Below are 26,998 nucleotides of genomic sequence, written 5' to 3'. Positions count from 1 at the left end.
GCTCCCAATGCTCTAAGGCTCTGCAGCCCTAGGCTTTGAAGGGAGTGATTTCTCAGTGTTCTTAAACGTCTTTCTGATGGCACTTGTACCTGTGAGGGTTCTGGAGAGAAAGAGTAGTAGACTTCTACTTTATTGCAATTCAGGATGCGGGGCACGAGAGGATTCCCTCTTTCCTCCAAAGGAATAAGCTTTTGGCCTGCACACATCCCTGAGCAGCAAAGTGTCTTTGCCTTCAGTCAGATGTATAGGACCGTTTTCTGCCCCATGGCCCGGAAGCCAAAGGCCTTGGCTTTCATGATCAACGGTCTAGGGAAACATGCAAAATGTCCATGTCTGTCCCCACCTCTGCCCCCGACAGCCAATTACCATCTGCAGCCCGCATTACCAAATGCCATGCCCTTTGCTCGCTCCTGCCCCATCTTTCTCATGAACATTCAGTAGAGGTTCCCAGAAAGGTGCTTGCTCGTGAGCACACTTTCCAATGAGAGGGATTCTGATCTGTTCTGTTTCTCTAAGGTGTCAGGTGAAATATTTCCAAGAACTTCCTACGGTTCTAGAATGGTAGGAATCTGTTGCTTTGGTGTTTGTTTGTTGGTTGGTTTTTTCATATCCATCTGCCTATGGATAAGGAAAAGAGAACGGTTGTAATTCTCATAGACTCCTTTCTGGTTGTGTCATAAATGACTTCACATCTTTCCCTGTTCTAAGAGACACTCATCATGATTTCTTCTGTTTTCATTTCAGCACCGACTGAGCAAAGGCCTGGAGTGCAGGAGTGCTACCACGGTAATGGACAGAGTTATCGAGGCACATACTTCAAGACTGTCACAGGAAGAACCTGCCAAGCTTGGTCATCTATGACACCACACTCACATAGTCGGACCCCAGAAAACTACCCAAATGGGTATGTCTTTGTTCTTTACCGTAAGAGAAGAAAGGGCCAACTGAAGATTCTGTTGGAAGAGACATGCTTCAAGATGAGTTCTCCGAACTCAACTTGTGTCAGATGCAGTTGGTGTAGCAAAATGTCTCAGGATGATTGCCTTAGAGCTAAGGGTCTGAGAGAAGAGAAATGTGAAGCTGCCTCTCCTTCCTCGTAGTTTTCTGGAGCAGAAGGGAAATCTGGAGGCGAGGACATCACATTAAGAAAACAGTCAGAATGACAAATGACCAAACACTTAGATTAGCCTTCCACAACACCTACCAAGGGTCAATGAAGACTTTCCAATTGGAATTGTGTTATTCTGACTACCAGTTCCTGAAGGGAAGGTTGTGTATGCCTTTTCTGTCTGGGCATATGAGGAAAGAATGTGTGCATATTTATGGAGAGGTGAATCTATCTCTTTCTAGATCTACATATATTCCAATGGGTAGAAGAACACTCGGTCCTAAGTACCAGTGGCCTGAAGGGATATGGGTTCCCAGGGAGAGAAAAGCAAAGGCAAAAAGGCAGATGAGAGTCAGCAAAGAGAGGGATGCTGAAAAGTAAAAGGGTTGTGTAGATGGACAGAACCCCAGTCTGACTGCACTCTGGCCAATTTTTTTGGCCATAAGTGACTAGCAAAGACCTGGAAAAACCATTTCTACATGTTGGACAACAGCTGGTAGAGGACCTAGAGCATTGAGAGAGGGGCAGTGTTGAGCTCAACTCCATAGATGCCTTGGCTTTCTTCCTGGTTACCCTTCCTGCACTGCAGAGCAAGGTGGTGGAAACCAAGCAATCTGTAGCCATCTGTCTGAACGGTGGAGAGGAATTGGAGATTGTGATGAGTCTGGTAGTTGAAATTTTCTAGGTCTGCTACAAATAAGGACTGGTTTGTGGAGGAAAGGAGCTCTACAAATATGCATAGAAGTCTCCTCCAGTCCTTGGCTAAACATGACATTGCATGTGCACAGAAAATGGTTCCACAAGAACGTATGGCAAAGAACATTTCCTTAGAAAGAGCATCTGCAAGAGAAGAGCAAGCTCAATAAAGAAGACAGAGATCACATAGCACTCTGGGATATTGGAGTTCTTACCAGCTAGACGAGAGAGTCCTCACAGAACACACTGCCAATTCAGTGGAGACCCCAGAACAGCCATAGTTTAAAAGTAGAATTAGCCTATTACTAGAATAAAGGCAGCTGCAGACTAACCCTTGCACAGCTGAAAAGCAAGTGTCCAAGCATGAAATCGGGTTCCAAGTCAATGAAGTGCCTGTGAGAGGAAATCTCAACTCTCTTTAGAAGTAAACAACGAAGTCCACTGGCTGAGCTATGCGGTATCCCCAGAGTGAGTCCTAAATTTAAAATGTGACTACATGTAGAAAAAGCATGTCGTGCGATCCATGACCAGGAAATAAATCAGGCAATACAAACGGGCGCGGGAATGACAGAAATGATTAGAATGGCATGAAAATTTGACATATCACTATGATAACTATTTCAAGTATTTACAAAAAGGTGAATATGGAACAAAACAAATAAAATATCAAAAGAAAGTAACAGTATAGAATAGCCAAATAAAATTAAAGACCTAATATAAAAAGCTATGTCTTCAATGAAAAAATTACTGGATGGCCGCCTGATCAATGTAGACGTTTCCGAAGAAGAAAGTAACCAAAAATCAATTCTACAGAACCAACTACACGCATACACACACACACAACACACCCATACACACACACTCAAATACTCACAAGTTCACACACACACACACACACACACACACACAACCCTCAAGAAATAGTGGAATAAAAAATCAACTGAAGCTCACAGACATGTTGCAAAATAGGAAAAGATTTCCTGCATGTGGGAAGCAAGTCACAGAAAAGAGAAAGGGAGATAGGGACAGAAACAAATACCGGAATCAAGGCTGGCCGAGAACTTTTCAATTATGAAGAATGTTAACAAAATCTCAAAAACAGGAAACTCAATGTATCAAATAGGGATTTCGAAAAAAAGAAAAAATCCAGTATGATGCAGTTTTGTATTTCACAGTTTGACGTTAAGAAGACGAAGGTATAATAAGAAGAAACTTCTTATGAGAAACCGGGGAAAAACAAGCTGTTTCTTGCTAAGAGAACAGTGATACAAATTGCTAATGCATTCTCGTCAAAAACACTGGAAGCCAGGTACCGGGAATGTTATTAATGTGGTAAACAGGAACAAGAAGAGATCAACCAAGAATGCTAAATAGCAGTAAAATGCCTTGAAGATCATCCATGTTGCATAAATGTATACCGTGCACTGTCCCCAAAAAGAAAGCGGAAACTGTAAGAATTTGGAATCAGCAGGCTGATGTAACAAGAGAGGTGACCTGAAGGAATGAGGTAGAAGGAGAATAGCACAAGAAGGGAACTTTGTGCAGCCCACGTAATGAAGAACCCAGCAGTTGGCAAATGTACATGTAAATGCAAAATATTTTCTTGACCAAATTTCTATATATTTTTAAATGAGAGTTGACTACTTGAAGCAAAATGATAGCAATATGTTTAATTTTTGCACCTGTAGAAGTAAGAATTTGAACACTTAGCATAAATCATGTAGGGAATAATTGGAAGTGTGCCATTGAAACTTTCTTACCTCATGCACGATGGTATGTAATATTAATGAAAGGTTACTGTGTGGTTTAAAAGGGATATTGCAAATCGCAGAGTAATCGCAAAGTGTTGAACGCTGAGGTGTATTGCATAGTAAGAATATTCCATGTATTCAAAAGAGAGAAGCCAAGGAAGAAAGAAATTTGTCACGAGCTCGGGTTCTTAGTACATCCCGTTGCTCATTGAACCAGCTTCCTGGAATGGAGGGTCTGGGGTTGAGACTAGGACACAAGTGTAGAGTCTCTAGAGAGAGAGTGTTGCATCCCCATGGCCCATGATACACTTCCCATTTTCTCAGGCAGCCACAGGTCATGAATGTGAGGCCACTGAGAGGTTGGAGGAACGTTCTTGGGAGGCATAAGGAAGAGCGAAAGCTTCAAGATCCCCACAGCCCAAACTCCTCAACTGCTTTGCCTCCTAATTCATTGTTCTCTGAATCCTCCATAGCTGTCTGACATCTTCAGATCTCATAGTGTACCCCGCCGTCTTCCTTTATGCCTTGGGTCCCACTGTTCTTTCAACTCATCCCCCTTTCCCTCAGTTCCAGAGTGGCTGCAGCCAGCAGAGGATAGACTGAGAGCAGGAGAGAAGGTCCTGCTCAGGAACACATTCCAGAGATACTGCATCCTGCCTGGGAGCAAGTTTTCTAGGGCAGCTTTGAGAAGTCTTGCAGAAACTTGACCCATGTGATATGGGAATGACAGACAGTAATACTATTTGCACAATGCTTTTCCATGGGAAAGGTAGAGCCTTTTCGCTAGGTTTTGAGTACAGGAGTGTGAAGGTTGACCTGGAAAGCTTATCCTCCTGGATGCCAAGTATTCTCTGAAGAACTACATGTTAGTTGCAACTCGCACATTAGCATATGAAGTCCTACGGAGAGAGATACGGAGAGGTAGACAGATAGAGATACATTTGTATGTGAATAAACAATTCCACAATACAGACATCAAAATCTATACCAGTTATTCCAGAGAGATGGATTGGGCAGAAGGCAGAGGGAGAATACTCTGATCATTTTTTGGCCACATGTATGTACTATCTCAGTGTGTCTAAGAAGCATTTGCGGCTTTAGAGGTTTTTTTTTTTTAATAGAATAATCTATTAATTATGAGAACTGTGCAGAGAGGATTGGTGATTGAGAGCCATTTGTGCTTGTGGCAATCATATGGTACTTTTAATGGGAATATTAGAAAGGCACCGGTAATGACCTTGTTGCAGCACCAAGGAGAGGGTGTGGGGAGCCCCTGCATATTGTCCCACCTCTTGTGACGTGTATCGTTTTGGAATTTCCAGTGGCTTGATCAGGAACTACTGCAGGAATCCAGATCCTGTGGCAGCCCCTTATTGTTATACGACGGATCCCAATGTCAGGTGGGAGTACTGCAACCTGACACGATGCTCAGACGCAGAAGGGACTGCCGTCGCGCCTCCGACTGCTACCCCGCTTCCAAGCCTAGAGGCTCCTTCCGAACAAGGTAAGGAGCCTGTGGCCAGACATCTACACGCTTGGACGCTGGGATGAAAAGCCATGGAAATTCCCACTGATGCAGCAGGCTTCGATGGTACACGGATGCTCGAGCATTGATTGAGTTCTGCCATGTAGCAGGAAGCCTCCGTGCACTCTCTGGGGGAGCCAGCGGAGTGATTTCTGGCGCAACGTGGTTGGGCTGTGTCTTTAGGATGGGCACAAACCCTCCAGGGTGATCAACTTCACAACTCTCCTCATTGCAAACCGGGCTCTCTCAGTGTCCTAGTCAAAATTTTCATTGTATCATGCTGTCGGGTGTGTGACTCTTTCCAAGCCAGTAAGCTTTACCTGGGCTTTCTTCAAGTAGAAAGCATTCAGTGCAATCTTCAGCATTCCAGATTCCCAGAAGTGTGGCTCTGGAGCCTGCCACCCTGGAGAAAGCCACCAGGGCTGCAATAATTCCGTATCGTCCTGGGTCTGTGGAGCAGTGCATGAGCTCCCAATGCTCTAAGGCTCTGCAGCCCTAGGCTTTGAAGGGAGTGATTTCTCAGTGTTCTTAAACGTCTTTCTGATGGCACTTGTACCTGTGAGGGTTCTGGAGAGAAAGAGTAGTAGACTTCTACTTTATTGCAATTCAGGATGCGGGGCACGAGAGGATTCCCTCTTTCCTCCAAAGGAATAAGCTTTTGGCCTGCACACATCCCTGAGCAGCAAAGTGTCTTTGCCTTCAGTCAGATGTATAGGACCGTTTTCTGCCCCATGGCCCGGAAGCCAAAGGCCTTGGCTTTCATGATCAACGGTCTAGGGAAACATGCAAAATGTCCATGTCTGTCCCCACCTCTGCCCCCGACAGCCAATTACCATCTGCAGCCCGCATTACCAAATGCCATGCCCTTTGCTCGCTCCTGCCCCATCTTTCTCATGAACATTCAGTAGAGGTTCCCAGAAAGGTGCTTGCTCGTGAGCACACTTTCCAATGAGAGGGATTCTGATCTGTTCTGTTTCTCTAAGGTGTCAGGTGAAATATTTCCAAGAACTTCCTACGGTTCTAGAATGGTAGGAATCTGTTGCTTTGGTGTTTGTTTGTTGGTTGGTTTTTTCATATCCATCTGCCTATGGATAAGGAAAAGAGAACGGTTGTAATTCTCATAGACTCCTTTCTGGTTGTGTCATAAATGACTTCACATCTTTCCCTGTTCTAAGAGACACTCATCATGATTTCTTCTGTTTTCATTTCAGCACCGACTGAGCAAAGGCCTGGAGTGCAGGAGTGCTACCACGGTAATGGACAGAGTTATCGAGGCACATACTTCAAGACTGTCACAGGAAGAACCTGCCAAGCTTGGTCATCTATGACACCACACTCACATAGTCGGACCCCAGAAAACTACCCAAATGGGTATGTCTTTGTTCTTTACCGTAAGAGAAGAAAGGGCCAACTGAAGATTCTGTTGGAAGAGACATGCTTCAAGATGAGTTCTCCGAACTCAACTTGTGTCAGATGCAGTTGGTGTAGCAAAATGTCTCAGGATGATTGCCTTAGAGCTAAGGGTCTGAGAGAAGAGAAATGTGAAGCTGCCTCTCCTTCCTCGTAGTTTTCTGGAGCAGAAGGGAAATCTGGAGGCGAGGACATCACATTAAGAAAACAGTCAGAATGACAAATGACCAAACACTTAGATTAGCCTTCCACAACACCTACCAAGGGTCAATGAAGACTTTCCAATTGGAATTGTGTTATTCTGACTACCAGTTCCTGAAGGGAAGGTTGTGTATGCCTTTTCTGTCTGGGCATATGAGGAAAGAATGTGTGCATATTTATGGAGAGGTGAATCTATCTCTTTCTAGATCTACATATATTCCAATGGGTAGAAGAACACTCAGTCCTAAGTACCAGTGGCCTGAAGGGATATGGGTTCCCAGGGAGAGAAAAGCAAAGGCAAAAAGGCAGATGAGAGTCAGCAAAGAGAGGGATGCTGAAAAGTAAAAGGGTTGTGTAGATGGACAGAACCCCAGTCTGACTGCACTCTGGCCAATTTTTTTGGCCATAAGTGACTAGCAAAGACCTGGAAAAACCATTTCTACATGTTGGACAACAGCTGGTAGAGGACCTAGAGCATTGAGAGAGGGGCAGTGTTGAGCTCAACTCCATAGATGCCTTGGCTTTCTTCCTGGTTACCCTTCCTGCACTGCAGAGCAAGGTGGTGGAAACCAAGCAATCTGTAGCCATCTGTCTGAACGGTGGAGAGGGATTGGAGATTGTGATGAGTCTGGTAGTTGAAATTTTCTAGGTCTGCTACAAATAAGGACTGGTTTGTGGAGGAAAGGAGCTCTACAAATATGCATAGAAGTCTCCTCCAGTCCTTGGCTAAACATGACATTGCATGTGCACAGAAAATGGTTCCACAAGAACGTATGGCAAAGAACATTTCCTTAGAAAGAGCATCTGCAAGAGAAGAGCAAGCTCAATAAAGAAGACAGAGATCACATAGCACTCTGGGATATTGGAGTTCTTACCAGCTAGACGAGAGAGTCCTCACAGAACACACTGCCAATTCAGTGGAGACCCCAGAACAGCCATAGTTTAAAAGTAGAATTAGCCTATTACTAGAATAAAGGCAGCTGCAGACTAACCCTTGCACAGCTGAAAAGCAAGTGTCCAAGCATGAAATCGGGTTCCAAGTCAATGAAGTGCCTGTGAGAGGAAATCTCAACTCTCTTTAGAAGTAAACAACGAAGTCCACTGGCTGAGCTATGCGGTATCCCCAGAGTGAGTCCTAAATTTAAAATGTGACTACATGTAGAAAAAGCATGTCGTGCGATCCATGACCAGGAAATAAATCAGGCAATACAAACGGGCGCGGGAATGACAGAAATGATTAGAATGGCATGAAAATTTGACATATCACTATGATAACTATTTCAAGTATTTACAAAAAGGTGAATATGGAACAAAACAAATAAAATATCAAAAGAAAGTAACAGTATAGAATAGCCAAATAAAATTAAAGACCTAATATAAAAAGCTATGTCTTCAATGAAAAAATTACTGGATGGCCGCCTGATCAATGTAGACGTTTCCGAAGAAGAAAGTAACCAAAAATCAATTCTACAGAACCAACTACACGCATACACACACACACAACACACCCATACACACACACTCAAATTCTCACAAGTTCACACACACACACACACACACACACACACAACCCTCAAGAAATAGTGGAATAAAAAATCAACTGAAGCTCACAGACATGTTGCAAAATAGGAAAAGATTTCCTGCATGTGGGAAGCAAGTCACAGAAAAGAGAAAGGGAGATAGGGACAGAAACAAATACCGGAATCAAGGCTGGCCGAGAACTTTTCAATTATGAAGAATGTTAACAAAATCTCAAAAACAGGAAACTCAATGTATCAAATAGGGATTTCGAAAAAAAGAAAAAATCCAGTATGATGCAGTTTTGTATTTCACAGTTTGACGTTAAGAAGACGAAGGTATAATAAGAAGAAACTTCTTATGAGAAACCGGGGAAAAACAAGCTGTTTCTTGCTAAGAGAACAGTGATACAAATTGCTAATGCATTCTCGTCAAAAACACTGGAAGCCAGGTACCGGGAATGTTATTAATGTGGTAAACAGGAACAAGAAGAGATCAACCAAGAATGCTAAATAGCAGTAAAATGCCTTGAAGATCATCCATGTTGCATAAATGTATACCGTGCACTGTCCCCAAAAAGAAAGCGGAAACTGTAAGAATTTGGAATCAGCAGGCTGATGTAACAAGAGAGGTGACCTGAAGGAATGAGGTAGAAGGAGAATAGCACAAGAAGGGAACTTTGTGCAGCCCACGTAATGAAGAACCCAGCAGTTGGCAAATGTACATGTAAATGCAAAATATTTTCTTGACCAAATTTCTATATATTTTTAAATGAGAGTTGACTACTTGAAGCAAAATGATAGCAATATGTTTAATTTTTGCACCTGTAGAAGTAAGAATTTGAACACTTAGCATAAATCATGTAGGGAATAATTGGAAGTGTGCCATTGAAACTTTCTTACCTCATGCACGATGGTATGTAATATTAATGAAAGGTTACTGTGTGGTTTAAAAGGGATATTGCAAATCGCAGAGTAATCGCAAAGTGTTGAACGCTGAGGTGTATTGCATAGTAAGAATATTCCATGTATTCAAAAGAGAGAAGCCAAGGAAGAAAGAAATTTGTCACGAGCTCGGGTTCTTAGTACATCCCGTTGCTCATTGAACCAGCTTCCTGGAATGGAGGGTCTGGGGTTGAGACTAGGACACAAGTGTAGAGTCTCTAGAGAGAGAGTGTTGCATCCCCATGGCCCATGATACACTTCCCATTTTCTCAGGCAGCCACAGGTCATGAATGTGAGGCCACTGAGAGGTTGGAGGAACGTTCTTGGGAGGCATAAGGAAGAGCGAAAGCTTCAAGATCCCCACAGCCCAAACTCCTCAACTGCTTTGCCTCCTAATTCATTGTTCTCTGAATCCTCCATAGCTGTCTGACATCTTCAGATCTCATAGTGTACCCCGCCGTCTTCCTTTATGCCTTGGGTCCCACTGTTCTTTCAACTCATCCCCCTTTCCCTCAGTTCCAGAGTGGCTGCAGCCAGCAGAGGATAGACTGAGAGCAGGAGAGAAGGTCCTGCTCAGGAACACATTCCAGAGATACTGCATCCTGCCTGGGAGCAAGTTTTCTAGGGCAGCTTTGAGAAGTCTTGCAGAAACTTGACCCATGTGATATGGGAATGACAGACAGTAATACTATTTGCACAATGCTTTTCCATGGGAAAGGTAGAGCCTTTTCGCTAGGTTTTGAGTACAGGAGTGTGAAGGTTGACCTGGAAAGCTTATCCTCCTGGATGCCAAGTATTCTCTGAAGAACTACATGTTAGTTGCAACTCGCACATTAGCATATGAAGTCCTACGGAGAGAGATACGGAGAGGTAGACAGATAGAGATACATTTGTATGTGAATAAACAATTCCACAATACAGACATCAAAATCTATACCAGTTATTCCAGAGAGATGGATTGGGCAGAAGGCAGAGGGAGAATACTCTGATCATTTTTTGGCCACATGTATGTACTATCTCAGTGTGTCTAAGAAGCATTTGCGGCTTTAGAGGTTTTTTTTTTTTAATAGAATAATCTATTAATTATGAGAACTGTGCAGAGAGGATTGGTGATTGAGAGCCATTTGTGCTTGTGGCAATCATATGGTACTTTTAATGGGAATATTAGAAAGGCACCGGTAATGACCTTGTTGCAGCACCAAGGAGAGGGTGTGGGGAGCCCCTGCATATTGTCCCACCTCTTGTGACGTGTATCGTTTTGGAATTTCCAGTGGCTTGATCAGGAACTACTGCAGGAATCCAGATCCTGTGGCAGCCCCTTATTGTTATACGACGGATCCCAATGTCAGGTGGGAGTACTGCAACCTGACACGATGCTCAGACGCAGAAGGGACTGCCGTCGCGCCTCCGACTGCTACCCCGCTTCCAAGCCTAGAGGCTCCTTCCGAACAAGGTAAGGAGCCTGTGGCCAGACATCTACACGCTTGGACGCTGGGATGAAAAGCCATGGAAATTCCCACTGATGCAGCAGGCTTCGATGGTACACGGATGCTCGAGCATTGATTGAGTTCTGCCATGTAGCAGGAAGCCTCCGTGCACTCTCTGGGGGAGCCAGCGGAGTGATTTCTGGCGCAACGTGGTTGGGCTGTGTCTTTAGGATGGGCACAAACCCTCCAGGGTGATCAACTTCACAACTCTCCTCATTGCAAACCGGGCTCTCTCAGTGTCCTAGTCAAAATTTTCATTGTATCATGCTGTCGGGTGTGTGACTCTTTCCAAGCCAGTAAGCTTTACCTGGGCTTTCTTCAAGTAGAAAGCATTCAGTGCAATCTTCAGCATTCCAGATTCCCAGAAGTGTGGCTCTGGAGCCTGCCACCCTGGAGAAAGCCACCAGGGCTGCAATAATTCCGTATCGTCCTGGGTCTGTGGAGCAGTGCATGAGCTCCCAATGCTCTAAGGCTCTGCAGCCCTAGGCTTTGAAGGGAGTGATTTCTCAGTGTTCTTAAACGTCTTTCTGATGGCACTTGTACCTGTGAGGGTTCTGGAGAGAAAGAGTAGTAGACTTCTACTTTATTGCAATTCAGGATGCGGGGCACGAGAGGATTCCCTCTTTCCTCCAAAGGAATAAGCTTTTGGCCTGCACACATCCCTGAGCAGCAAAGTGTCTTTGCCTTCAGTCAGATGTATAGGACCGTTTTCTGCCCCATGGCCCGGAAGCCAAAGGCCTTGGCTTTCATGATCAACGGTCTAGGGAAACATGCAAAATGTCCATGTCTGTCCCCACCTCTGCCCCCGACAGCCAATTACCATCTGCAGCCCGCATTACCAAATGCCATGCCCTTTGCTCGCTCCTGCCCCATCTTTCTCATGAACATTCAGTAGAGGTTCCCAGAAAGGTGCTTGCTCGTGAGCACACTTTCCAATGAGAGGGATTCTGATCTGTTCTGTTTCTCTAAGGTGTCAGGTGAAATATTTCCAAGAACTTCCTACGGTTCTAGAATGGTAGGAATCTGTTGCTTTGGTGTTTGTTTGTTGGTTGGTTTTTTCATATCCATCTGCCTATGGATAAGGAAAAGAGAACGGTTGTAATTCTCATAGACTCCTTTCTGGTTGTGTCATAAATGACTTCACATCTTTCCCTGTTCTAAGAGACACTCATCATGATTTCTTCTGTTTTCATTTCAGCACCGACTGAGCAAAGGCCTGGAGTGCAGGAGTGCTACCACGGTAATGGACAGAGTTATCGAGGCACATACTTCAAGACTGTCACAGGAAGAACCTGCCAAGCTTGGTCATCTATGACACCACACTCACATAGTCGGACCCCAGAAAACTACCCAAATGGGTATGTCTTTGTTCTTTACCGTAAGAGAAGAAAGGGCCAACTGAAGATTCTGTTGGAAGAGACATGCTTCAAGATGAGTTCTCCGAACTCAACTTGTGTCAGATGCAGTTGGTGTAGCAAAATGTCTCAGGATGATTGCCTTAGAGCTAAGGGTCTGAGAGAAGAGAAATGTGAAGCTGCCTCTCCTTCCTCGTAGTTTTCTGGAGCAGAAGGGAAATCTGGAGGCGAGGACATCACATTAAGAAAACAGTCAGAATGACAAATGACCAAACACTTAGATTAGCCTTCCACAACACCTACCAAGGGTCAATGAAGACTTTCCAATTGGAATTGTGTTATTCTGACTACCAGTTCCTGAAGGGAAGGTTGTGTATGCCTTTTCTGTCTGGGCATATGAGGAAAGAATGTGTGCATATTTATGGAGAGGTGAATCTATCTCTTTCTAGATCTACATATATTCCAATGGGTAGAAAAACACTCGGTCCTAAGTACCAGTGGCCTGAAGGGATATGGGTTCCCAGGGAGAGAAAAGCAAAGGCAAAAAGGCAGATGAGAGTCAGCAAAGAGAGGGATGCTGAAAAGTAAAAGGGATGTGTAGATGGACAGAACCCCAGTCTGACTGCACTCTGGCCAATTTTTTTGGCCATAAGTGACTAGCAAAGACCTGGAAAAACCATTTCTACATGTTGGACAACAGCTGGTAGAGGACCTAGAGCATTGAGAGAGGGGCAGTGTTGAGCTCAACTCCATAGATGCCTTGGCTTTCTTCCTGGTTACCCTTCCTGCACTGCAGAGCAAGGTGGTGGAAACCAAGCAAACTGTAGCCATCTGTCTGAACGGTGGAGAGGGATTGGAGTTTGTGATGACTCTGGTAGTTGAAATTTTCTAGGTCTGCTACAAATAAGGACTGGTTTGTGGAGGAAAGGAGCTCTACAAATATGCATAGAAGTCTCCTCCAGTCCTTGGCTAAACATGACACTGCATGTGCACAGAAAATGGTTCCACAAGAACGTATGGCAAAGAACATTTCCTTAGAAAGAGCATCTGCAAGAGAAGAGCAAGCTCAATAAAGAAGACAGAGATCACATAGCACTCTGGGATATTGGAGTTCTTACCAGCTAGACGAGAGAGTCCTCACAGAACACACTGCCAATTCAGTGGAGACCCCAGAACAGCCATAGTTTAAAAGTAGAATTAGCCTATTACTAGAATAAAGGCAGCTGCAGACTAACCCTTGCACAGCTGAAAAGCAAGTGTCCAAGCATGAAATCGGGTTCCAAGTCAATGAAGTGCCTGTGAGAGGAAATCTCAACTCTCTTTAGAAGTAAACAACGAAGTCCACTGGCTGAGCTATGCGGTATCCCCAGAGTGAGTCCTAAATTTAAAATGTGACTACATGTAGAAAAAGCATGTCGTGCGATCCATGACCAGGAAATAAATCAGGCAATACAAACGGGCGCGGGAATGACAGAAATGATTAGAATGGCATGAAAATTTGACATATCACTATGATAACTATTTCAAGTATTTACAAAAAGGTGAATATGGAACAAAACAAATAAAATATCAAAAGAAAGTAACAGTATAGAATAGCCAAATAAAATTAAAGACCTAATATAAAAAGCTATGTCTTCAATGAAAAAATTACTGGATGGCCGCCTGATCAATGTAGACGTTTCCGAAGAAGAAAGTAACCAAAAATCAATTCTACAGAACCAACTACACGCATACACACACACACAACACACCCATACACACACACTCAAATACTCACAAGTTCACACACACACACACACACACACACACACAACCCTCAAGAAATAGTGGAATAAAAAATCAACTGAAGCTCACAGACATGTTGCAAAATAGGAAAAGATTTCCTGCATGTGGGAAGCAAGTCACAGAAAAGAGAAAGGGAGATAGGGACAGAAACAAATACCGGAATCAAGGCTGGCCGAGAACTTTTCAATTATGAAGAATGTTAACAAAATCTCAAAAACAGGAAACTCAATGTATCAAATAGGGATTTCGAAAAAAAGAAAAAATCCAGTATGATGCAGTTTTGTATTTCACAGTTTGACGTTAAGAAGACGAAGGTATAATAAGAAGAAACTTCTTATGAGAAACCGGGGAAAAACAAGCTGTTTCTTGCTAAGAGAACAGTGATACAAATTGCTAATGCATTCTCGTCAAAAACACTGGAAGCCAGGTACCGGGAATGTTATTAATGTGGTAAACAGGAACAAGAAGAGATCAACCAAGAATGCTAAATAGCAGTAAAATGCCTTGAAGATCATCCATGTTGCATAAATGTATACCGTGCACTGTCCCCAAAAAGAAAGCGGAAACTGTAAGAATTTGGAATCAGCAGGCTGATGTAACAAGAGAGGTGACCTGAAGGAATGAGGTAGAAGAAGAATAGCACAAGAAGGGAACTTTGTGCAGCCCACGTAATGAAGAACCCAGCAGTTGGCAAATGTACATGTAAATGCAAAATATTTTCTTGACCAAATTTCTATATATTTTTAAATGAGAGTTGACTACTTGAAGCAAAATGATAGCAATATGTTTAATTTTTGCACCTGTAGAAGTAAGAATTTGAACACTTAGCATAAATCATGTAGGGAATAATTGGAAGTGTGCCATTGAAACTTTCTTACCTCATGCACGATGGTATGTAATATTAATGAAAGGTTACTGTGTGGTTTAAAAGGGATATTGCAAATCGCAGAGTAATCGCAAAGTGTTGAACGCTGAGGTGTATTGCATAGTAAGAATATTCCATGTATTCAAAAGAGAGAAGCCAAGGAAGAAAGAAATTTGTCACGAGCTCGGGTTCTTAGTACATCCCGTTGCTCATTGAACCAGCTTCCTGGAATGGAGGGTCTGGGGTTGAGACTAGGACACAAGTGTAGAGTCTCTAGAGAGAGAGTGTTGCATCCCCATGGCCCATGATACACTTCCCATTTTCTCAGGCAGCCACAGGTCATGAATGTGAGGCCACTGAGAGGTTGGAGGAACGTTCTTGGGAGGCATAAGGAAGAGCGAAAGCTTCAAGATCCCCACAGCCCAAACTCCTCAACTGCTTTGCCTCCTAATTCATTGTTCTCTGAATCCTCCATAGCTGTCTGACATCTTCAGATCTCATAGTGTACCCCGCCGTCTTCCTTTATGCCTTGGGTCCCACTGTTCTTTCAACTCATCCCCCTTTCCCTCAGTTCCAGAGTGGCTGCAGCCAGCAGAGGATAGACTGAGAGCAGGAGAGAAGGTCCTGCTCAGGAACACATTCCAGAGATACTGCATCCTGCCTGGGAGCAAGTTTTCTAGGGCAGCTTTGAGAAGTCTTGCAGAAACTTGACCCATGTGATATGGGAATGACAGACAGTAATACTATTTGCACAATGCTTTTCCATGGGAAAGGTAGAGCCTTTTCGCTAGGTTTTGAGTACAGGAGTGTGAAGGTTGACCTGGAAAGCTTATCCTCCTGGATGCCAAGTATTCTCTGAAGAACTACATGTTAGTTGCAACTCGCACATTAGCATATGAAGTCCTACGGAGAGAGATACGGAGAGGTAGACAGATAGAGATACATTTGTATGTGAATAAACAATTCCACAATACAGACATCAAAATCTATACCAGTTATTCCAGAGAGATGGATTGGGCAGAAGGCAGAGGGAGAATACTCTGATCATTTTTTGGCCACATGTATGTACTATCTCAGTGTGTCTAAGAAGCATTTGCGGCTTTAGAGGTTTTTTTTTTTTAATAGAATAATCTATTAATTATGAGAACTGTGCAGAGAGGATTGGTGATTGAGAGCCATTTGTGCTTGTGGCAATCATATGGTACTTTTAATGGGAATATTAGAAAGGCACCGGTAATGACCTTGTTGCAGCACCAAGGAGAGGGTGTGGGGAGCCCCTGCATATTGTCCCACCTCTTGTGACGTGTATCGTTTTGGAATTTCCAGTGGCTTGATCAGGAACTACTGCAGGAATCCAGATCCTGTGGCAGCCCCTTATTGTTATACGACGGATCCCAATGTCAGGTGGGAGTACTGCAACCTGACACGATGCTCAGACGCAGAAGGGACTGCCGTCGCGCCTCCGACTGCTACCCCGCTTCCAAGCCTAGAGGCTCCTTCCGAACAAGGTAAGGAGCCTGTGGCCAGACATCTACACGCTTGGACGCTGGGATGAAAAGCCATGGAAATTCCCACTGATGCAGCAGGCTTCGATGGTACACGGATGCTCGAGCATTGATTGAGTTCTGCCATGTAGCAGGAAGCCTCCGTGCACTCTCTGGGGGAGCCAGCGGAGTGATTTCTGGCGCAACGTGGTTGGGCTGTGTCTTTAGGATGGGCACAAACCCTCCAGGGTGATCAACTTCACAACTCTCCTCATTGCAAACCGGGCTCTCTCAGTGTCCTAGTCAAAATTTTCATTGTATCATGCTGTCGGGTGTGTGACTCTTTCCAAGCCAGTAAGCTTTACCTGGGCTTTCTTCAAGTAGAAAGCATTCAGTGCAATCTTCAGCATTCCAGATTCCCAGAAGTGTGGCTCTGGAGCCTGCCACCCTGGAGAAAGCCACCAGGGCTGCAATAATTCCGTATCGTCCTGGGTCTGTGGAGCAGTGCATGAGCTCCCAATGCTCTAAGGCTCTGCAGCCCTAGGCTTTGAAGGGAGTGATTTCTCAGTGTTCTTAAACGTCTTTCTGATGGCACTTGTACCTGTGAGGGTTCTGGAGAGAAAGAGTAGTAGACTTCTACTTTATTGCAATTCAGGATGCGGGGCACGAGAGGATTCCCTCTTTCCTCCAAAGGAATAAGCTTTTGGCCTGCACACATCCCTGAGCAGCAAAGTGTCTTTGCCTTCAGTCAGATGTATAGGACCGTTTTCTGCCCCATGGCCCGGAAGCCAAAGGCCTTGGCTTTCATGATCAACGGTCTAGGGAAACATGCAAAATGTCCATGTCTGTCCCCACCTCTGCCCCCGACAGCCAATTACCATCTGCAGCCCGCATTACCAAATGCCATGCCCTTTGCTCGCTCCTGCCCCATCTTTCTCATGAACATTCAGTAGAGGTTCCCAGAAAGGTGCTTGCTCGTGAGCACACTTTCCAATGAGAGGGATTCTGATCTGTTCTGTTTCTCTAAGGTGTCAGGTGAAATATTTCCAAGAACTTCCTACGGTTCTAGAATGGTAGGAATCTGTTGCTTTGGTGTTTGTTTGTTGGTTGGTTTTTTCATATCCATCTGCCTATGGATAAGGAAAAGAGAACGGTTGTAATTCTCATAGACTCCTTTCTGGTTGTGTCATAAATGACTTCACATCTTTCCCTGTTCTAAGAGACACTCATCATGATTTCTTCTGTTTTCATTTCAGCACCGACTGAGCAAAGGCCTGGAGTGCAGGAGTGCTACCACGGTAATGGACAGAGTTATCGAGGCACATACTTCAAGACTGTCACAGGAAGAACCTGCCAAGCTTGGTCATCTATGACACCACACTCACATAGTCGGACCCCAGAAAACTACCCAAATGGGTATGTCTTTGTTCTTTACCGTAAGAGAAGAAAGGGCCAACTGAAGATTCTGTTGGAAGAGACATGCTTCAAGATGAGTTCTCCGAACTCAACTTGTGTCAGATGCAGTTGGTGTAGCAAAATGTCTCAGGATGATTGCCTTAGAGCTAAGGGTCTGAGAGAAGAGAAATGTGAAGCTGCCTCTCCTTCCTCGTAGTTTTCTGGAGCAGAAGGGAAATCTGGAGGCGAGGACATCACATTAAGAAAACAGTCAGAATGACAAATGACCAAACACTTAGATTAGCCTTCCACAACACCTACCAAGGGTCAATGAAGACTTTCCAATTGGAATTGTGTTATTCTGACTACCAGTTCCTGAAGGGAAGGTTGTGTATGCCTTTTCTGTCTGGGCATATGAGGAAAGAATGTGTGCATATTTATGGAGAGGTGAATCTATCTCTTTCTAGATCTACATATATTCCAATGGGTAGAAAAACACTCGGTCCCAAGTACCAGTGGCCTGAAGGGATATGGGTTCCCAGGGAGAGAAAAGCAAAGGCAAAAAGGCAGATGAGAGTCAGCAAAGAGAGGGATGCTGAAAAGTAAAAGGGATGTGTAGATGGACAGAACCCCAGTCTGACTGCACTCTGGCCAATTTTTTTGGCCATAAGTGACTAGCAAAGACCTGGAAAAACCATTTCTACATGTTGGACAACAGCTGGTAGAGGACCTAGAGCATTGAGAGAGGGGCAGTGTTGAGCTCAACTCCATAGATGCCTTGGCTTTCTTCCTGGTTACCCTTCCTGCACTGCAGAGCAAGGTGGTGGAAACCAAGCAAACTGTAGCCATCTGTCTGAACGGTGGAGAGGGATTGGAGTTTGTGATGACTCTGGTAGTTGAAATTTTCTAGGTCTGCTACAAATAAGGACTGGTTTGTGGAGGAAAGGAGCTCTACAAATATGCATAGAAGTCTCCTCCAGTCCTTGGCTAAACATGACACTGCATGTGCACAGAAAATGGTTCCACAAGAACGTATGGCAAAGAACATTTCCTTAGAAAGAGCATCTGCAAGAGAAGAGCAAGCTCAATAAAGAAGACAGAGATCACATAGCACTCTGGGATATTGGAGTTCTTACCAGCTAGACGAGAGAGTCCTCACAGAACACACTGCCAATTCAGTGGAGACCCCAGAACAGCCATAGTTTAAAAGTAGAATTAGCCTATTACTAGAATAAAGGCAGCTGCAGACTAACCCTTGCACAGCTGAAAAGCAAGTGTCCAAGCATGAAATCGGGTTCCAAGTCAATGAAGTGCCTGTGAGAGGAAATCTCAACTCTCTTTAGAAGTAAACAACGAAGTCCACTGGCTGAGCTATGCGGTATCCCCAGAGTGAGTCCTAAATTTAAAATGTGACTACATGTAGAAAAAGCATGTCGTGCGATCCATGACCAGGAAATAAATCAGGCAATACAAACGGGCGCGGGAATGACAGAAATGATTAGAATGGCATGAAAATTTGACATATCACTATGATAACTATTTCAAGTATTTACAAAAAGGTGAATATGGAACAAAACAAATAAAATATCAAAAGAAAGTAACAGTATAGAATAGCCAAATAAAATTAAAGACCTAATATAAAAAGCTATGTCTTCAATGAAAAAATTACTGGATGGCCGCCTGATCAATGTAGACGTTTCCGAAGAAGAAAGTAACCAAAAATCAATTCTACAGAACCAACTACACGCATACACACACACACAACACACCCATACACACACACTCAAATACTCACAAGTTCACACACACACACACACACACACACAACCCTCAAGAAATAGTGGAATAAAAAATCAACTGAAGCTCACAGACATGTTGCAAAATAGGAAAAGATTTCCTGCATGTGGGAAGCAAGTCACAGAAAAGAGAAAGGGAGATAGGGACAGAAACAAATACCGGAATCAAGGCTGGCCGAGAACTTTTCAATTATGAAGAATGTTAACAAAATCTCAAAAACAGGAAACTCAATGTATCAAATAGGGATTTCGAAAAAAAGAAAAAATCCAGTATGATGCAGTTTTGTATTTCACAGTTTGACGTTAAGAAGACGAAGGTATAAGAAGAAGAAACTTCTTATGAGAAACCGGGGAAAAACAAGCTGTTTCTTGCTAAGAGAACAGTGATACAAATTGCTAATGCATTCTCGTCAAAAACACTGGAAGCCAGGTACCGGGAATGTTATTAATGTGGTAAACAGGAACAAGAAGAGATCAACCAAGAATGCTAAATAGCAGTAAAATGCCTTGAAGATCATCCATGTTGCATAAATGTATACCGTGCACTGTCCCCAAAAAGAAAGCGGAAACTGTAAGAATTTGGAATCAGCAGGCTGATGTAACAAGAGAGGTGACCTGAAGGAATGAGGTAGAAGAAGAATAGCACAAGAAGGGAACTTTGTGCAGCCCACGTAATGAAGAACCCAGCAGTTGGCAAATGTACATGTAAATGCAAAATATTTTCTTGACCAAATTTCTATATATTTTTAAATGAGAGTTGACTACTTGAAGCAAAATGATAGCAATATGTTTAATTTTTGCACCTGTAGAAGTAAGAATTTGAACACTTAGCATAAATCATGTAGGGAATAATTGGAAGTGTGCCATTGAAACTTTCTTACCTCATGCACGATGGTATGTAATATTAATGAAAGGTTACTGTGTGGTTTAAAAGGGATATTGCAAATCGCAGAGTAATCGCAAAGTGTTGAACGCTGAGGTGTATTGCATAGTAAGAATATTCCATGTATTCAAAAGAGAGAAGCCAAGGAAGAAAGAAATTTGTCAGGAGCTCGGGTTCTTAGTACATCCCGTTGCTCATTGAACCAGCTTCCTGGAATGGAGGGTCTGGGGTTGAGACTAGGACACAAGTGTAGAGTCTCTAGAGAGAGAGTGTTGCATCCCCATGGCCCATGATACACTTCCCATTTTCTCAGGCAGCCACAGGTCATGAATGTGAGGCCACTGAGAGGTTGGAGGAACGTTCTTGGGAGGCATAAGGAAGAGCGAAAGCTTCAAGATCCCCACAGCCCAAACTCCTCAACTGCTTTGCCTCCTAATTCATTGTTCTCTGAATCCTCCATAGCTGTCTGACATCTTCAGATCTCATAGTGTACCCCGCCGTCTTCCTTTATGCCTTGGGTCCCACTGTTCTTTCAACTCATCCCCCTTTCCCTCAGTTCCAGAGTGGCTGCAGCCAGCAGAGGATAGACTGAGAGCAGGAGAGAAGGTCCTGCTCAGGAACACATTCCAGAGATACTGCATCCTGCCTGGGAGCAAGTTTTCTAGGGCAGCTTTGAGAAGTCTTGCAGAAACTTGACCCATGTGATATGGGAATGACAGACAGTAATACTATTTGCACAATGCTTTTCCATGGGAAAGGTAGAGCCTTTTCGCTAGGTTTTGAGTACAGGAGTGTGAAGGTTGACCTGGAAAGCTTATCCTCCTGGATGCCAAGTATTCTCTGAAGAACTACATGTTAGTTGCAACTCGCACATTAGCATATGAAGTCCTACGGAGAGAGATACGGAGAGGTAGACAGATAGAGATACATTTGTATGTGAATAAACAATTCCACAATACAGACATCAAAATCTATACCAGTTATTCCAGAGAGATGGATTGGGCAGAAGGCAGAGGGAGAATACTCTGATCATTTTTTGGCCACATGTATGTACTATCTCAGTGTGTCTAAGAAGCATTTGCGGCTTTAGAGGTTTTTTTTTTTTAATAGAATAATCTATTAATTATGAGAACTGTGCAGAGAGGATTGGTGATTGAGAGCCATTTGTGCTTGTGGCAATCATATGGTACTTTTAATGGGAATATTAGAAAGGCACCGGTAATGACCTTGTTGCAGCACCAAGGAGAGGGTGTGGGGAGCCCCTGCATATTGTCCCACCTCTTGTGACGTGTATCGTTTTGGAATTTCCAGTGGCTTGATCAGGAACTACTGCAGGAATCCAGATCCTGTGGCAGCCCCTTATTGTTATACGACGGATCCCAATGTCAGGTGGGAGTACTGCAACCTGACACGATGCTCAGACGCAGAAGGGACTGCCGTCGCGCCTCCGACTGCTACCCCGCTTCCAAGCCTAGAGGCTCCTTCCGAACAAGGTAAGGAGCCTGTGGCCAGACATCTACACGCTTGGACGCTGGGATGAAAAGCCATGGAAATTCCCACTGATGCAGCAGGCTTCGATGGTACACGGATGCTCGAGCATTGATTGAGTTCTGCCATGTAGCAGGAAGCCTCCGTGCACTCTCTGGGGGAGCCAGCGGAGTGATTTCTGGCGCAACGTGGTTGGGCTGTGTCTTTAGGATGGGCACAAACCCTCCAGGGTGATCAACTTCACAACTCTCCTCATTGCAAACCGGGCTCTCTCAGTGTCCTAGTCAAAATTTTCATTGTATCATGCTGTCGGGTGTGTGACTCTTTCCAAGCCAGTAAGCTTTACCTGGGCTTTCTTCAAGTAGAAAGCATTCAGTGCAATCTTCAGCATTCCAGATTCCCAGAAGTGTGGCTCTGGAGCCTGCCACCCTGGAGAAAGCCACCAGGGCTGCAATAATTCCGTATCGTCCTGGGTCTGTGGAGCAGTGCATGAGCTCCCAATGCTCTAAGGCTCTGCAGCCCTAGGCTTTGAAGGGAGTGATTTCTCAGTGTTCTTAAACGTCTTTCTGATGGCACTTGTACCTGTGAGGGTTCTGGAGAGAAAGAGTAGTAGACTTCTACTTTATTGCAATTCAGGATGCGGGGCACGAGAGGATTCCCTCTTTCCTCCAAAGGAATAAGCTTTTGGCCTGCACACATCCCTGAGCAGCAAAGTGTCTTTGCCTTCAGTCAGATGTATAGGACCGTTTTCTGCCCCATGGCCCGGAAGCCAAAGGCCTTGGCTTTCATGATCAACGGTCTAGGGAAACATGCAAAATGTCCATGTCTGTCCCCACCTCTGCCCCCGACAGCCAATTACCATCTGCAGCCCGCATTACCAAATGCCATGCCCTTTGCTCGCTCCTGCCCCATCTTTCTCATGAACATTCAGTAGAGGTTCCCAGAAAGGTGCTTGCTCGTGAGCACACTTTCCAATGAGAGGGATTCTGATCTGTTCTGTTTCTCTAAGGTGTCAGGTGAAATATTTCCAAGAACTTCCTACGGTTCTAGAATGGTAGGAATCTGTTGCTTTGGTGTTTGTTTGTTGGTTGGTTTTTTCATATCCATCTGCCTATGGATAAGGAAAAGAGAACGGTTGTAATTCTCATAGACTCCTTTCTGGTTGTGTCATAAATGACTTCACATCTTTCCCTGTTCTAAGAGACACTCATCATGATTTCTTCTGTTTTCATTTCAGCACCGACTGAGCAAAGGCCTGGAGTGCAGGAGTGCTACCACGGTAATGGACAGAGTTATCGAGGCACATACTTCAAGACTGTCACAGGAAGAACCTGCCAAGCTTGGTCATCTATGACACCACACTCACATAGTCGGACCCCAGAAAACTACCCAAATGGGTATGTCTTTGTTCTTTACCGTAAGAGAAGAAAGGGCCAACTGAAGATTCTGTTGGAAGAGACATGCTTCAAGATGAGTTCTCCGAACTCAACTTGTGTCAGATGCAGTTGGTGTAGCAAAATGTCTCAGGATGATTGCCTTAGAGCTAAGGGTCTGAGAGAAGAGAAATGTGAAGCTGCCTCTCCTTCCTCGTAGTTTTCTGGAGCAGAAGGGAAATCTGGAGGCGAGGACATCACATTAAGAAAACAGTCAGAATGACAAATGACCAAACACTTAGATTAGCCTTCCACAACACCTACCAAGGGTCAATGAAGACTTTCCAATTGGAATTGTGTTATTCTGACTACCAGTTCCTGAAGGGAAGGTTGTGTATGCCTTTTCTGTCTGGGCATATGAGGAAAGAATGTGTGCATATTTATGGAGAGGTGAATCTATCTCTTTCTAGATCTACATATATTCCAATGGGTAGAAAAACACTCGGTCCCAAGTACCAGTGGCCTGAAGGGATATGGGTTCCCAGGGAGAGAAAAGCAAAGGCAAAAAGGCAGATGAGAGTCAGCAAAGAGAGGGATGCTGAAAAGTAAAAGGGATGTGTAGATGGACAGAACCCCAGTCTGACTGCACTCTGGCCAATTTTTTTGGCCATAAGTGACTAGCAAAGACCTGGAAAAACCATTTCTACATGTTGGACAACAGCTGGTAGAGGACCTAGAGCATTGAGAGAGGGGCAGTGTTGAGCTCAACTCCATAGATGCCTTGGCTTTCTTCCTGGTTACCCTTCCTGCACTGCAGAGCAAGGTGGTGGAAACCAAGCAAACTGTAGCCATCTGTCTGAACGGTGGAGAGGGATTGGAGTTTGTGATGACTCTGGTAGTTGAAATTTTCTAGGTCTGCTACAAATAAGGACTGGTTTGTGGAGGAAAGGAGCTCTACAAATATGCATAGAAGTCTCCTCCAGTCCTTGGCTAAACATGACACTGCATGTGCACAGAAAATGGTTCCACAAGAACGTATGGCAAAGAACATTTCCTTAGAAAGAGCATCTGCAAGAGAACAGCAAGCTCAATAAAGAAGACAGAGATCACATAGCACTCTGGGATATTGGAGTTCTTACCAGCTAGACGAGAGAGTCCTCACAGAACACACTGCCAATTCAGTGGAGACCCCAGAACAGCCATAGTTTAAAAGTAGAATTAGCCTATTACTAGAATAAAGGCAGCTGCAGACTAACCCTTGCACAGCTGAAAAGCAAGTGTCCAAGCATGAAATCGGGTTCCAAGTCAATGAAGTGCCTGTGAGAGGAAATCTCAACTCTCTTTAGAAGTAAACAACGAAGTCCACTGGCTGAGCTATGCGGTATCCCCAGAGTGAGTCCTAAATTTAAAATGTGACTACATGTAGAAAAAGCATGTCGTGCGATCCATGACCAGGAAATAAATCAGGCAATACAAACGGGCGCGGGAATGACAGAAATGATTAGAATGGCATGAAAATTTGACATATCACTATGATAACTATTTCAAGTATTTACAAAAAGGTGAATATGGAACAAAACAAATAAAATATCAAAAGAAAGTAACAGTATAGAATAGCCAAATAAAATTAAAGACCTAATATAAAAAGCTATGTCTTCAATGAAAAAATTACTGGATGGCCGCCTGATCAATGTAGACGTTTCCGAAGAAGAAAGTAACCAAAAATCAATTCTACAGAACCAACTACACGCATACACACACACACAACACACCCATACACACACACTCAAATACTCACAAGTTCACACACACACACACACACACACACAACCCTCAAGAAATAGTGGAATAAAAAATCAACTGAAGCTCACAGACATGTTGCAAAATAGGAAAAGATTTCCTGCATGTGGGAAGCAAGTCACAGAAAAGAGAAAGGGAGATAGGGACAGAAACAAATACCGGAATCAAGGCTGGCCGAGAACTTTTCAATTATGAAGAATGTTAACAAAATCTCAAAAACAGGAAACTCAATGTATCAAATAGGGATTTCGAAAAAAAGAAAAAATCCAGTATGATGCAGTTTTGTATTTCACAGTTTGACGTTAAGAAGACGAAGGTATAAGAAGAAGAAACTTCTTATGAGAAACCGGGGAAAAACAAGCTGTTTCTTGCTAAGAGAACAGTGATACAAATTGCTAATGCATTCTCGTCAAAAACACTGGAAGCCAGGTACCGGGAATGTTATTAATGTGGTAAACAGGAACAAGAAGAGATCAACCAAGAATGCTAAATAGCAGTAAAATGCCTTGAAGATCATCCATGTTGCATAAATGTATACCGTGCACTGTCCCCAAAAAGAAAGCGGAAACTGTAAGAATTTGGAATCAGCAGGCTGATGTAACAAGAGAGGTGACCTGAAGGAATGAGGTAGAAGAAGAATAGCACAAGAAGGGAACTTTGTGCAGCCCACGTAATGAAGAACCCAGCAGTTGGCAAATGTACATGTAAATGCAAAATATTTTCTTGACCAAATTTCTATATATTTTTAAATGAGAGTTGACTACTTGAAGCAAAATGATAGCAATATGTTTAATTTTTGCACCTGTAGAAGTAAGAATTTGAACACTTAGCATAAATCATGTAGGGAATAATTGGAAGTGTGCCATTGAAACTTTCTTACCTCATGCACGATGGTATGTAATATTAATGAAAGGTTACTGTGTGGTTTAAAAGGGATATTGCAAATCGCAGAGTAATCGCAAAGTGTTGAACGCTGAGGTGTATTGCATAGTAAGAATATTCCATGTATTCAAAAGAGAGAAGCCAAGGAAGAAAGAAATTTGTCAGGAGCTCGGGTTCTTAGTACATCCCGTTGCTCATTGAACCAGCTTCCTGGAATGGAGGGTCTGGGGTTGAGACTAGGACACAAGTGTAGAGTCTCTAGAGAGAGAGTGTTGCATCCCCATGGCCCATGATACACTTCCCATTTTCTCAGGCAGCCACAGGTCATGAATGTGAGGCCACTGAGAGGTTGGAGGAACGTTCTTGGGAGGCATAAGGAAGAGCGAAAGCTTCAAGATCCCCACAGCCCAAACTCCTCAACTGCTTTGCCTCCTAATTCATTGTTCTCTGAATCCTCCATAGCTGTCTGACATCTTCAGATCTCATAGTGTACCCCGCCGTCTTCCTTTATGCCGTGGGTCCCACTGTTCTTTCAACTCATCCCCCTTTCCCTCAGTTCCAGAGTGGCTGCAGCCAGCAGAGGATAGACTGAGAGCAGGAGAGAAGGTCCTGCTCAGGAACACATTCCAGAGATACTGCATCCTGCCTGGGAGCAAGTTTTCTAGGGCAGCTTTGAGAAGTCTTGCAGAAACTTGACCCATGTGATATGGGAATGACAGACAGTAATACTATTTGCACAATGCTTTTCCATGGGAAAGGTAGAGCCTTTTCGCTAGGTTTTGAGTACAGGAGTGTGAAGGTTGACCTGGAAAGCTTATCCTCCTGGATGCCAAGTATTCTCTGAAGAACTACATGTTAGTTGCAACTCGCACATTAGCATATGAAGTCCTACGGAGAGAGATACGGAGAGGTAGACAGATAGAGATACATTTGTATGTGAATAAACAATTCCACAATACAGACATCAAAATCTATACCAGTTATTCCAGAGAGATGGATTGGGCAGAAGGCAGAGGGAGAATACTCTGATCATTTTTTGGCCACATGTATGTACTATCTCAGTGTGTCTAAGAAGCATTTGCGGCTTTAGAGGTTTTTTTTTTTTAATAGAATAATCTATTAATTATGAGAACTGTGCAGAGAGGATTGGTGATTGAGAGCCATTTGTGCTTGTGGCAATCATATGGTACTTTTAATGGGAATATTAGAAAGGCACCGGTAATGACCTTGTTGCAGCACCAAGGAGAGGGTG

General features: G+C 43.8%; 1 protein-coding gene across 1 annotated transcript in view; it reads left to right on the top strand.

The window, feature by feature from the left end:
* Positions 1 to 26,998, top strand: part of LPA (lipoprotein(a)) — a 243,401-nt gene that overhangs the window by 34,981 nt on the left and 181,422 nt on the right. The window contains exons 10-18 of the mRNA XM_063666806.1: positions 745 to 904; positions 4,878 to 5,059; positions 6,292 to 6,451; positions 10,425 to 10,606; positions 11,839 to 11,998; positions 15,972 to 16,153; positions 17,386 to 17,545; positions 21,515 to 21,696; positions 22,929 to 23,088. Of these exons, the coding sequence (XP_063522876.1) occupies positions 745 to 904; positions 4,878 to 5,059; positions 6,292 to 6,451; positions 10,425 to 10,606; positions 11,839 to 11,998; positions 15,972 to 16,153; positions 17,386 to 17,545; positions 21,515 to 21,696; positions 22,929 to 23,088 (1,528 nt within the window). The remainder of the gene's footprint in view (positions 1 to 744; positions 905 to 4,877; positions 5,060 to 6,291; positions 6,452 to 10,424; positions 10,607 to 11,838; positions 11,999 to 15,971; positions 16,154 to 17,385; positions 17,546 to 21,514; positions 21,697 to 22,928; positions 23,089 to 26,998) is intronic.

Source organism: Pongo pygmaeus, chromosome 5 (genome assembly GCF_028885625.2).
Source record: "Pongo pygmaeus isolate AG05252 chromosome 5, NHGRI_mPonPyg2-v2.0_pri, whole genome shotgun sequence".
Lineage (NCBI taxonomy): Eukaryota > Metazoa > Chordata > Mammalia > Primates > Hominidae > Pongo > Pongo pygmaeus.
This window is presented reverse-complemented; position numbering and strand designations above follow the sequence as displayed.